Source organism: Asterias amurensis, chromosome 21, assembly GCF_032118995.1.
Source record: "Asterias amurensis chromosome 21, ASM3211899v1".
NCBI lineage: Eukaryota > Metazoa > Echinodermata > Asteroidea > Forcipulatida > Asteriidae > Asterias > Asterias amurensis.
Genome location: NC_092668.1, coordinates 4,082,101 through 4,095,739, shown reverse-complemented (window position 1 = coordinate 4,095,739; position 13,639 = coordinate 4,082,101). Strand labels below are relative to the sequence as shown.

Below are 13,639 nucleotides of genomic sequence, written 5' to 3'. Positions count from 1 at the left end.
CGCGGTAGCAATTGTTAATAACGATCCACTATATAAGCTTATCTATAGTATTCCCGGTAGTAGTTTAAAAGCAGAACAGTTCTTTTCAGAACTGAGTATCCTCACGAATTCCGCCCCGCGGTAGTAGATTATAGAGCAAGACAAGTTCTCAAAAGAACATAATATACCTGGCAAGTAGATAAACCCATGGTATTAATACCGAAAACCAAACATAAATAGAGCCACTAAGTTTTAAATGCTAAGTGCCGAAAAATGGCATGTTGTCGAGTGTACACGTATTTTGGGCGTCCATCCTATGTGACAATCGTTCTCCATTGCTCGTTCCCAAGTAAGTTTCTATGCTAACAATTACTTTGTCTAATTACCAATAGTGTCCGGTGCCTTTAATTGGAGATCGCCTTGAACTGTTTGCGTGTAAGTCTCCTCGCATTGCTCGCCTGTGCCCAGTAGCATGTTCAATAATTTTAAAGCCATTGGACACTTTCGGAACAGATATTTCTTATTTTTAAGTTCACGGATTTACAAATAACTTACAGGGTTTACAGGAGGTAATGGTGAAAGACTTCTCTCGAAATATTATTCCACGAAATGCTTTGCTTTTTGAAAAAACATTAAAACAATATCAATTCTCGATATCGAGAATTACGGATTAAAAACACATGTCATGACACGGCGAAACGTGCGGAAACAAGGGTGGGTTTTCCCGTTATTTTCTCCCGACTCCGACGACCAATTGAGCATAAATTGTCACAGGTTTGTTATTTTATATAAAAGTGGTGATACACGAAGTGTAGGCCTTGGACAATACTGTTTACCGAAAGTGTACCATGGCTTTTAAAACCAATGATGGAATGGTTCTTCCGGTTTACACTTCTAGATCATGCATTTCTGCACCAGCTGCCTGACCGATTATAAGCTTCTCAAAAGACCGATCTTGAGCTGCCACTTCTGCCTCCTCCAAAGACCACCCAGTGCCCAGTCCGGATGGAGAGGTCCCTCTGGGTTGCAGGAGAGGTCCCTCTCTTTCTGTTTTAGCATGGTTTTACCTACTGGGTTTACATAAATTTATCATTCAAACATGTTTAAAAAGTGGGTTAAACATTATGTGTGTAAACTCTTGACAGTTTTTTTTTTACAGTAGTATGTTTTCCTAACCCAGTCATCGGTGTTTTTTCTCGGACCAAGGGTTGTCGGAACATAGGGCTGCCAGAACATAGAGCAAACACCGGTTCCTCCAGCCGATGTTTCGCCACCCCTATGTTCAGACACTCCTATATTGTATTTTCCTAATCCCAGACCTATACATAGCGTGTAAATCATCAGGGTCTTATTTCGGAACATAGGTTTGTTTATTTTATTGTCGGAATATAGAACAGCTACCGGTTCTTCCATCCAGGGCTTTTCTACCAATTCTCGGATTAAGCTCTGGTTCCGGATTCCGGGGCAGTGTGTACCAGGCATGTGAGATTTCCTCTTGTAATTCCTTTTGTGGGGGTTTTGATTTTTCTCTTTTGTCTTCATTTACAAAAGTATAGGAATATTATCTGTTCCTCTTTTTTTCTTGCCCGGTTTTCTCTTTTCCTTTTACTTTCATGGATAGTTTACCCACATCCCTGGTAATACGGTACGGTGTTTCCATCATGGAAACGGAACCCAGAGCAAAGAACCGGAGCTGAGGTTTTTGAGCTGAGAGGCAGTAAATGGACCCTATTGGTATACTTGCTCCAAATAATTATGAACATAAAACCTTCCTTGGTGACGAGTAATGGGAAGCTGTTGATAGTATAAAACATTGCGAGAAACGGATCCCTCTGTCTGAAGTAACGTAGTTTTCGAGAAAGAAGTAATTTTCCACGAATTTGATCTCGAGACCTTAGATTTAGAATTATGAGGTCTCAAAATCAAGCATCTGAAAGCACACAACTTCGTGCGACAAGGGTGTTTTTTCTTTCATTGTTATCTCGCAACTTCGACAACCGTTTGTTATCTTATTTATATGTTGAGATACATTAGGTGAGAAGACTGGTCTTTGACATTTACCAATAGTGTCCAGTGTCTTTAAGCCCCAGGTCATATAAAGTAAGCAATAAAAATCCCAACAATCAAAATGACGAACCGTGTTAGCGTGAGTGATGGTTGTTTATACCAATTAAAGTAACAGTGTGTGGTAAACATTTTTTCAGCATTTATCAATAATTTATTCAACTTCATCGAACAATAAAATAATAAAACTTCATCTTCTAATAAATAGTTATAAATAGTAATATACATGCATACAGCACCCCTCTATCATAATGTGTTAAAATAAATAAGAAGTACTTTATTATCAACATGTTCAAATTTGAGTAAACAGGTTTCCATTTTGACCTTGATGTGTTCTCGACCTCGGCCAACCCAAACGACAAGGGGTCAGTTAAAAAAAAAAAACTGCTAAGCACACTACAAACTCATGTTTACCAGACTAACCAGTCTGCATGCTAACCAGTCTGCATGACTACCAGTCTGCATGCTACAGTGCAGGGTTGGGACTCGTCCTAAGTCCTAAGATTAGTCTTAAGTTTAGGAAGAGTTTTGTGAAATCGACGGCTGGTCTTTTTGTTGTCCATTCTCGTTCGTCTTCTGTCCGTGGTTTTCTTGTTTACTGCCCTTTAGGCACTTGTGTTTAATCCCGTTGTTTGCTTTTTCTGTGATTTTTTTTGTAGTTGATGTTTTTTGTCATATAATGGGAAAAAATGGATGGCAAGGAAAGATATTTCATAGACGCCAACCCAATCATCTATTGTTTGGTTTCTATTGTTTTGCTCACAGCGTTTCGAATCTTTTGGAAAGGTCATCAGACACTCTATACAAATCCCAGTTGTATATCATTAACTACTAACCAAGTGAAAATATATATGTCTTAGTCTCTGCACACGCTATAGATAGTTGGTTTCAAAAATAATGCTCTTCCATTCTTAGGAATTCAAAGATTCTCCCTTGGCATTCTTCTGTGTTTTCGAAAATATATTTTTGAAAGTATAATTTGAAAGTCAGCCATGAAAACAGAACATTTACCGCTTCGGCTCGTTTCCGTTCTAAACTAGTTGTTTATCAGATGACGGTGAATACAATAATATAAATAATATGTCACACGACATTGCACATTTCAAATAAATAAATTATTGTTTATAATAATTATACTATAAACAACCCCATGAGTGAAAACGTAATACTCCACTTCAATAAATACTAAGTTCAGCCAATATTTATCTCTTAAATAGTTAAATAAATAATTCATACCATTGTTTAATAAGTTAAATAAATATCTACAAAATAAGTTAAACCACTCTGAATTTTGTGATCGCAAAAGTAACTTATAAATTCAAAATGAAGACACTTCTGTAAAATGGAAATATATTTCAGTAGAAGGCTGTTTTAGGCACTGGACACTATTGGTAATTACTCAAAATAATTGTTAGCATAAAAACGTTCTTGGTATAATGAGCAATGTATAGCTGTTGATAACACATTGTGAGAAACAGCTCCCTCTGAAGTAACGTATTTTTTTTTTTTTCTTTTTTGAAAGAGGTAATTTCTTACTCAAATATTAAAATACTTCAGGCCTGCAGCCTTTTATTGGCATCTGAAAGCACACAAATTCGTGCAAGATGGGTATTTTTTCTTTCATTTTTCTCTTGCACCTTCGATGACCAATTCACTCCAAATGTTCACATGTTTTCTTTTATGCTAGTTGGGAGAGACACCAAGTGAGAAAACTGGTCTCTGACAATTACTAAATATGTCCAGTACCTTTAATGATAAATATTCCTGAAAATTCTCAAAACTCTAGGGTGATGAGCATGTAGTCCTTTCAATTCTACTCTGTATCCAACTTCGGTACCTATCCACTCTTGTGTAAACACCGGGGACTGAGTCAGTTGGGGACGGGTTGCAGAAAGTGTTGTCCCCCCACGATGTCACCCCAAAAAGCTTCCACTTTCCCTCCCGCTGGCAAATCAATGGCCCACCGCTGTCTCCTTTACATGTGTCTGCTCGCTGTTCCCCTTCCAGGTACCCCGCACAGACCATCTTCTTTGAGATGTAACTGCCGTAGGCTTGCTGGCATTCGTTGTTGCTCAGGAGGGGGACCATGGCCTCGTTGAGTTTCTGGGGTCTCTTGCGAGCGAGGAGGTCGAAGAAATCTGGTGAGGAAAGAGGCAAAGAGGATAAGAGGATTGTCTTGGATGAGGCAATAAAGAAAGATGATGTCTTGGTTTGATCTTGGACCTTGGTGTTGGAATGACGGAGATGATGTGGGGATATACACGTGAAAATGACGACTCTATTACATGTATACGCTAACGCTAATCAACTATGCAAGGTAGTCTTGTTTATACCGAATGTTCTTAAGTTGACTGAAGTCAAACATAAACCCCGTTTATTTTAAACATGGGTTTTTATCAAGGAAAATTGTGTGAGATAATGGGATAACAATACTTCAGTTTTGTTTTACTTCCTTGTATATTATCCCCACACCCCTAAGAAAAAGCTACACGTGTTATGACGACCCTTTTATACACCTTCACTATGCAAGGTCTTTTTGTTTACCGACTTTTCTCAAGTTGACTAAAACCCCTATCAGAAAGCCTATGGATTTTCATCAAGACAAATGTGTATGGGATAATGTGGTTAAATAAGTTAGTTTGTTAAACTTTACTTGTATATCCCCGCCCATCAAAAGCTATAGTGTATATACGACGACCCTAATACGCTTTCACCATGCAAGGTCTTCTTGTTTACGCACTATTCTCAAGTTGACACAGAAACCCATAAATATCAGAAACCCTATCATGGAATTTCATCAAGACAAATGGGATAATGGGATACAACAAAAATTGTTTACTAACTTGTATATCCCCATCCGGTGACATAACACTCATCCCCCGCTTTGAACTCGTTCTTCTCCGGCATGCAAGCCGGCAAGACGTAGTCATTGATGACGACGTCGTGACCCGGTGACGTCTTGAGTTTAATGACGGCGATGTCGTTGACGTAGGGGACGCCCTTGACGTAGCGACGATGGACGTGAACGCAGTCGATTGGGAACCGTTGCTCGTAACCGTCTACCGATGAGCGATCGTGCTCCCCGAGGACAAACTCTACGTCGTTTTGATCTCTGGGAATAAAAACAGATTATACAATAAATAACAAAAAGTGAAGTCTTAGAAAATGCCTTTAGTTTGGGCAGCTGTAGGAAGGGGTGGGATGTTTTAACATTTTTTTCCCAAGAAGTAGATTATACGACTAAACGGCACTAAATACGTTTGGAAATTGAAAACTTGGGCTCAATTGGTCATCGAATTTGCAAGAAAGTAATGAAAGAAAGAACACCATTGTTGCACAACTTTGTGTACTTGCAGATGCATAATAAAAGGCCTTTATTTGTCTTGTCTGAGTGAGAAGTTATACCTTTTTCTCAAAAACTACGCTACTTCAGAGGGAGCTGTTTCAACAGCTCTCCATTGCTCGTTAATACCAAGTAAGTTTTATATGCTAACAATTATTTTGAGTAGAATACCAATAGTGTCCAGTGACTTAAAAGGGTGTGGAGAAGAAAGCTTTATAAAAAGACTGATTGATTGGAGAGTGTCTTGAAATATCAGGACGATGCACTTGAGAGAAAAGAGCAAAAAAATAACAAAAGAGAAAATCTATAAAGTCATCTTCTCTCACCTTTCGTCGAAGCAATGAGCAGCCGATACCACATGTTCTCTTCCTATCAGTGTTCCTCCACAGAACGGCTCCTTGGTCGTCTTGCTCACTAGAGCGACTTGCCACGGCCATCTTCCTGAGGCCTCCGTTCCACCAACTACACGGACAAAATTCTTCTTAACCCGGGTGGCTGCCGACAGGTAGTTGGGTTTCACGCCGCATGTTGTTAACGCGCCTGCAAGAAGAGAAAGCAATTCAAATATTATTTTATTATTATACATAATAATCATTATTTGTCGGTTTGTTTTGTTAAAAACTTAGTGCCCTTGTCGTCTGTAATAGAATTGTCGAAAAGACCTTAGTGCAAATACTCGGTATGCGCGCGTTATGCGTCAAATGAGGTGCATGCTGGTCTAGCTTGTGATCAAAAAGTTTGATCTCCAGCTAGCCCAGCATGCACCTCAGTCAACAGTTAGCGTTTGCGTAATGGGTATTTGCGAAGAGGTCTATGATGTCATGATGTCTCTCTTGTGTTTGAAATCACGCCCTCAACTTTGAGATCAGAACACACAATTTGTTGGTTGCTTCTTCGCTCGTCCCCAGCGCCTTGCTTTAACCAAAGGCGCTGGGATCGGCAAACGCACATTGGTTTAATAATGCGCAGTCCCATCATGCATCACACTCACACTGCATCATGTTTCTAAGCACTGCATACATGACGTACTTCCTGAACAAGCATGTGCAAGCGATTAGCCCATCCCAGCGGTCCTGTATAGACTGGCCGCTGGGGGCGAGCTAAGGTTGCTTCCTGATGATGTCCCCCCACCTTCAATAACCAACAATTATACATTTTCATGTTTTTATGGACGTTCCATTTTGATCTATACGTTGTCAAAATGGCAGATTTGCTTTGTGTTCCTGTGTATACTTGTCCAAAATTGTGCTATAATAACAGAACATCAACTTGTTGACCTTTCCCACGAGGTACATTTTGTAAAATGTTACAACCATGCTACAATTTAGCAAGGGACCCGTGCTAAAGTTTTCACGTGTGAAAAGTGGCTTAATATATTATGCAATATGCGTTATATCAATACCGTTTGCCTAACGGATGGGTAGTCCCAAGTAACATTTCCTCTCCGCAAAAATGAAGGTAAAAAGCGAATCACACTCGAGTTCTCGTGGCCTTCCTAATAAACCACCATGTTTGGTTTTAGTTCTGCGGTCTGATTGCGGATGTATGATTCCTTGGGAAGGTAAATCATGCGGTAGATTTACAATTTAATGATAACATTCTCTTTGTTTAGTCGGTTAAATTCAAAGTTGATTTCGAAATAGTGCAATTACTCTGGTTGAATAAATGAATTTTATGATTTATAAGAGCGATTCTGTCCCGCTGTGAACGCGTCAAGCGAGATGTTTATACCGCGCCCCACCCACTGACTTGAGAACTTGGGTCTGCCTTCCAAAAATATATAGGCAGAGTATATACTTTTGTTGTCAAAGACCACGTGTCGATTTCACAAAGAACTTAGGACTAGGCGTAGTCCTAACTTAGGACTAGGCCTAGTCTTAACTTATGAGATATACCAACTTAGGACGAGTAACTCGTCCTGCTCTATAAAATGTAAAAGAGGGAAAAATACCACTCTTTATATTTCGAGTTGTCCCTCATATGGCTCTTTAAAAAGAGTGGTGGTTATTTCACTCTTTTAAAGGGTTTCACTCCGGGACAGAGTGAAAAATCACTCAAAAAGATGCAAACTTCAATCTAAAAGAGTGGAAGACCACTCGGAAAAGAGTTGTCCCTCATATGGCTCTGTCAATTGGTCATCGAAGTACCCTTGCTTACTGTGGACATTATTTATTGGTCGCTATAAACCGGTGCATATGGATGGTGGAATTTATTTGGATTTGATCGACGAACTGTACACATTATTTCAAGTTGAAAAGACTCATCGTTGTGCTGCCCCAAGTTACTACGCACTGAAGCTTACTCAATCGTATAATTTGATCAACAGCAAACATTTGCAGACCAAAGTATACCTTTTAATTTGTAGTGCTGCAATTGCAAAACGATTCAGAGTTGATAAGTTTACGGTGCTTGTTTGTGTGAACCCTTAAAGGACATGTCATTGTTGATTCGACAAAGTTCCTGGCACTTTTATTTCCTCGTGGCGAGTTAAGGAAACGCGAGTGACAAAAGGCTGTGTACGATACAAAAAGAGGAAATACTATTTTAATTGTTGTACAAAATAACCAGTTGCACAATACACAACGCAAACGGCCTAATGAACTTTGGCCTGTAGGTTTTTTTTTTGCAATCGACTTATTGTAACACTCCAAAATAAGAATTGAGTTCCACTGACAAAAGTTGATCAAAATCGAAACAGAACAAAACAGTCACTTATCAGAAGGGGGAAGTGATTTCCTTTACAAACAAACCATCTTAAAATAAGTACATTTCGTCATGTCATAACTTCGTTCCCACGACTTATAAACAGCTTTGGGAAATTCTCTCAACATTCCATGCATTTGATTTTCTTGGTTGTAAATCCCCCCATCCCACCCATTTCCCTTACACTGTTGTTTAAATAACTAGTTTCCATTCCAATCATCTTTTGTAATGTTATCATTGATGTAGGTGTAGCATTTTTCTTTCTTGATGCAGCGATGAGAGGACAAGATATTTTTAGATTCACGAAACTGTGGGTTTATTCCCAACGATCCTTCTCAATTGAAAACCATTTAGTTTCAGTCAATTGTTTACAAACCATACTCGAAGGTCACAAGTTACCAGATTTGCTTATAGGTACTATGGACTCTACTGGTATAACTCTAAAGTAACCGTTAGCATAAAAAAATACTTGGTAACAAGTATAATGGAGAGCTGTTGATAGTAGCTATACAACACTGTGAGAAACGATTCCCTCTGAAGTATAACGTGGTTTTTGAGAAGGAAGTAATTTCTCACTAAAATATTTGAGTTGAATTCGAGACCTCAGCTAAGGTCTCGAATTCAAGCAACCGAGTAAGTTTGTATTGCCATTAGTTTTAAGAGTGATTAAATAGATACCAAACCTTCCCTTAAGAACATGGTTTCAATTACTCTGGTTATAGTAATTTCGAAGGAACAAGGAACCCCCAACTAAGATCCGTGTTTTCTTCACCAATTCTTGTAAGACCCCTTCAAGTGCAGGGTCCTTGTTCCTTGTAAGACGACACCCCCTGAACTTGTTACGTGTGATTTTCATTGAAATGTTTGGGGCCTTCACCGACCATGACATCTACCCGACTCTTCACCCCGTCTGCCCCGCCTCGGGCAGCGCTCTCACATGGTGACACAGAAATTCACACCATTGTCTTTGTGTAGGGACTCGTATGAAGAAAAGCGACCGGTCTTTTTTCCATTCTTTTGATTGAATAAATCCTAACCTTGACCTTCTGACGTACACGGGGTCATAGTTAGAACCTCCCAATGTTTTAGTGACGGTTTGTTTCTTAACAAATTATATACTAACCTAATTATTTTGAATTCCTGTTTGGAATGTTTTGTTATATGTTCTTATCATTTCGTAGAAATGACGAAATAACTTTCTGGTTAAACACAGTCAATATGCGTGGTTGGTAACACAGTGTTCTTTATGCACAAGGTTACTCATATAAAAAGTCACTAGAGAAAGACTCTGCTAGGGTTTAAACATCACACAGACCACTAACAATTTCTTTGCAAAGTTACTGACGTTTCACTATTGTCATGACGCGTTAACCGGATTTCTTTCATAACTTTTACAATACACACCTGTCATCAACATTCCCGTAAACTACTCCTCTTTTTCTCACCTTAGCCAATTTGTCCCAAAAGTGCAATCAAATTATCCCTTTCCGAAGTGCGAAGTGGAATTTCGCAATTGTCACACAGCTCGTAAAATTCCGTGCGATGGTTGCGTTGGTCGTCGCGGAATCCCCCCGTGAAGGTCGCCGGACTACCCCCATTGTGGTACCCGTCCGTACACGCTCCACTACCCCGTTGCCCGGTAACTCACTCACTGCCCAGTTTGTGTTTGAAGTTGCCGACAGGTAATTTAATTCCCTTAATATTTGGTCGCCAATAATATAAACGCGTTCCAAACCCACATGGCTCGTAATATTGTATACATTCATTCAGCACCACACACTGCAAAAACTGGGGTGTTAAAATTGACACCACGGTGTGTCAGTTAATACTTTGAATCAAAACAACCACCAAAGGGTTCTAAAAAAAAACTAACTATTTGTAACGAACTAAAAATACTAAGTTTTTTTAGTTTTTACCCTTAAACCGATGTGTGTAAGCCCTGTTTATCAGTACTTTCCCGAGATCTGTGAAAAAAGTTACAGGCATATTACTCGAAATTTATAGGCCTGTATGTGACACTATTATAAACTGTCAATGACTTATGACAAAGGAATTATTCACAGTTGTCTTGGGTGGAAAAAAAACAAATTCCAATTTCCATTCTGCAATTTATAACCCTAGAAAAATAGGTTGATACATGCTCTCCGTTTGTACGTTTTAGACGTTGTTACAAGTTGTAATTTTTGTTTATCTTTTAATTTATGGATAACCATTATCTGACATTCAATGTGGGTCAGAGAGTGAGAGCAAGCTCAATGTCATGAGGGAAGAGAAGGTTATGGTGGAATAATAATAATAAGTTGATGGTAGCACTTAATTAGGTCCAACTAATTACAAAACTCGAAAATAGAATTAAACTGCCTTATACCTATGGAACACATTCAATGTGGGTCAGAGAGTGAGAGCAAGCTCAATGTCATGAGGGAAGAGAAGGTTATGGTGGAATAATAATAATAATAATAAGTTGATGGTAGCACTTAATTAGGTCCAACTAATTACAAAACTCGAAAATAGAATTAAACTGCCTTATACCTAAAAAGGACCTTGGTATAATTAATAATAATATCGAAGTCTTTTATAACGCACGTATCTACCAAACAAGATACTCAAGGCGCTGAGTATAATACAAACTTTCAGAAAGATAGGTTAATGCAGTGATGAATTCTGAGACCCAACTATTTAGCACCTTATAATGGTTTACAAAATGCTACGGCGCATACAGCAGCCACAACCAGGAACTCCGGGCGAACCCTTCTCTTTTCGAAAAGTGCATTGGGTTCTTTAACATGCGTTACACAACACATGGGACCAACGGCTTTACGTCCCATCCGAAGGACAAAGCAATGGTTATTAGTGTCTTGCTTAAGGGCACAAGTGTCAAGGCTGGGGATTCGAATCCACACTCGGCCTGACGATTGAGGTTAAGTGTCGAAATGTCAGGGCACTGTACAAACTTCTTTTGCTTATTAAAAAAACCTCTTGACTAAAACACAATAATTATGACTCCTTTATATGCAATGAAGTCACTGCAAAAGCTCGGCCATGACGGTAGGGTCAAGATGGGTAAAATTGCAATGCCAAAGACCAGTGTTCTCACTAGGTCTATCGCAACATGAATAAAAAATATAAAAAACTGTGGAAATTGTGACTCAATTGATCATCGAAGTTGCAAGGAACTAATGAAAGAAAAAAACACATTAGTTTGTTGCATAAAATCCTGTAAACCAAAAGTAAACCCTGCCTTCAAGATTAATTAATTAAAGTGCTACCATCAAATTGTATTATTTTAATGGGACTAAAAAGCGGTCAATCTAGCCCACGGCCTTCAGAAGATTGGGGGCGGGCTTTCGTTGAGTACTTACTTGGTTGTTTTAGTTCAGCTATAAGTGTCACTATATTGTCGATTTCAGCATCTTGATTCAAGGCACTCGGTTGGTTAATAACTTCATCCTGTCATGAAACAATAATAAAGAGAAAATAAAATTAGCTGTTGCAAAACTACTTATACTGAATAAAAAAATAACGACCTGTGGTCCAGTCAAATACCCGACGTTTCGACCCTTGCAAAGTCTCTCTTAGAAAGACTCTGCGTGTGTCAAAACCTCAGGGCCCCATTTCATAAAACATGAAGCACAAAAACTTGCTATTAAGCACAGATAAGTATTGCTTAACATCAATAGGTTACCAGCCAAAATTACATTAAGTTTACATTGTTGTGACTGGTGCCCCACTCAATGTTTGCTTAGCAAAGAAGTTTTGTCAAGCAGTATTTTCTGCTAAACAGCTCTATGAAATTGGGCCCTGGTCATTAACTACTTTGTAAGTCGAGTCACACTTGATTTGACAGAACATTACACATTATAAACCATAATTCATTTAACAAACATTTAACTAATTTGTTTAATTTTTTTGCACCATAAGATGATGTTTAGTGTAATATTATTTTCAAGTTGTTACGGGAATTATTTATTTATTTGTTGAGAAAGATGAGTTGTATTGGATGTAGATATAGTCTTTATAATAATTACGACCATCTGGTCCTTGCTCTATGCTATGACCCAATACAAGCCTTCAGCTCATGCGAGTTGAAATTGGAGAAGTCAGCCAGAATAATGTTTTGCAGAAAGACAAACAAATCATGAATTAATAATTAATATGAGTGGAATCCACCAGCTGACGGTGATGATGTTGTATACGGTTTCTAGATCTCATAAAAAGAGCGAGAGATTTGTGAATATATAAAAATGGCTTCTATTTTAAAGGCACTGGACACTATTGGTAATTACTCAAAATAGTTGTTAGCATAAAAATGTACTTGGTAACAAGCAATGGAGAGCAGTTGATAGTATAAAACATTGTTAGAAACGGCTCCCTCTGAAGTAACGTACTTTTTGAGAAAGAAGTAATTTCCCACTCAAATATTTGAATTGATTTCGATACCTCAGCTGAGGTCTCGAATTCAAGCATCTGAAAGCACACAACTTGTGCGACAAGGGTGTTTTTTCTTCCATTATTCTCTCGGAACTTCGACGACCAATTGGGTTCAAATTTTAGCAGGTTTGTTATTTTATGCATGTTGAGATACATTAAGTGAGAAGACTGGTCTTTGACAATTACCAATAGTGTCCGGTGTCCAATGTGGTGGTTGGGTCCACAAAACTGGCTTTATGAAAGAAGAAAAAAATGACAATCAAAAGGAGATCTTACCTGGTAAAAAACTGACGTGGATCCGTCCGTAGTCTCTTCTACCATGTGAAGTACGTCTATTGCTTTTCCTTCCAATCCCCAGCACAGCCCAAGCATGAGAAGGCATGTTATATGAAAAGCTGTTGTGGTGTTCATTTTTTGTTTTTCACTCTCAAGGGTTGAGAAACTCTGACTAATATTACGTGCACCAAGTCTCAATGGCTTCCGTGCGGTACGTTGTTGACTCTGAAAGTTCGTGCTGTACAGATTTGCCTTTTTCCGTCCTCCAAAGTTGGAACTTTAGACCTGTTCTCGCTTCTATTTCAACTGATTCAATGGCCCATCCTGCCGCTACACAGGTTGTATTTATAGTATTGCAAACTGCAGTTTTCCGGGTCGCAGTTTTTGGCGCCAATTACATCGTCCGTTTGATATTAATGTGGATCATCTTTGTCATTGCGACCGTGCAAGCGATATATGATTATGTCATTAGCTATAAATAGGTCATATAGGTAAGTGAACCCCGCATCTATTTGATGTCAAGTGAGATCGCGATCTCAAGTGTACGTTCTGATTCCAATGATCTGAAACATTAGCCTACGGCTGTTTCCGGTGCACATCACCTTTTAAGACAACCCCATGGATTGGTGGAAGGGACATCTGCGGTGTTCCACTCCTAAACGAAAGATGAATTTCGTTCCGGATGAGTTGGGAAGGAAATCCTGCTTTTTAGGTTTCAAATCAAATTAGCCCAGAAAGAGGGGGGGGGGGGGGTCTTAAGTGATGATTTAATAACGTAGTAATATTATAATATAATTATGAAATGTGACGTCATACTTGTTACGAGTGTAGTCTCAAAAAGAT

General features: G+C 38.8%; 1 protein-coding gene across 1 annotated transcript; it reads right to left on the bottom strand.

Moving 5' to 3' along the window:
- Nucleotides 1–2,252: 2,252 nt before the first annotated feature.
- Nucleotides 2,253–13,188, bottom strand: LOC139953014 (chymotrypsinogen A-like). Its single transcript, XM_071952400.1, has 5 exons — nt 12,797–13,188; nt 11,452–11,539; nt 5,713–5,926; nt 4,887–5,155; nt 2,253–4,181 (listed from the first exon to the last, which is right to left on the bottom strand). Exons 1-5 carry the CDS (start codon nt 12,929–12,931, stop codon nt 3,826–3,828), a joined length of 1,062 nt encoding a protein of 353 aa, XP_071808501.1. The 5' UTR covers nt 12,932–13,188; the 3' UTR covers nt 2,253–3,825.
- Nucleotides 13,189–13,639: the final 451 nt, after the last annotated feature.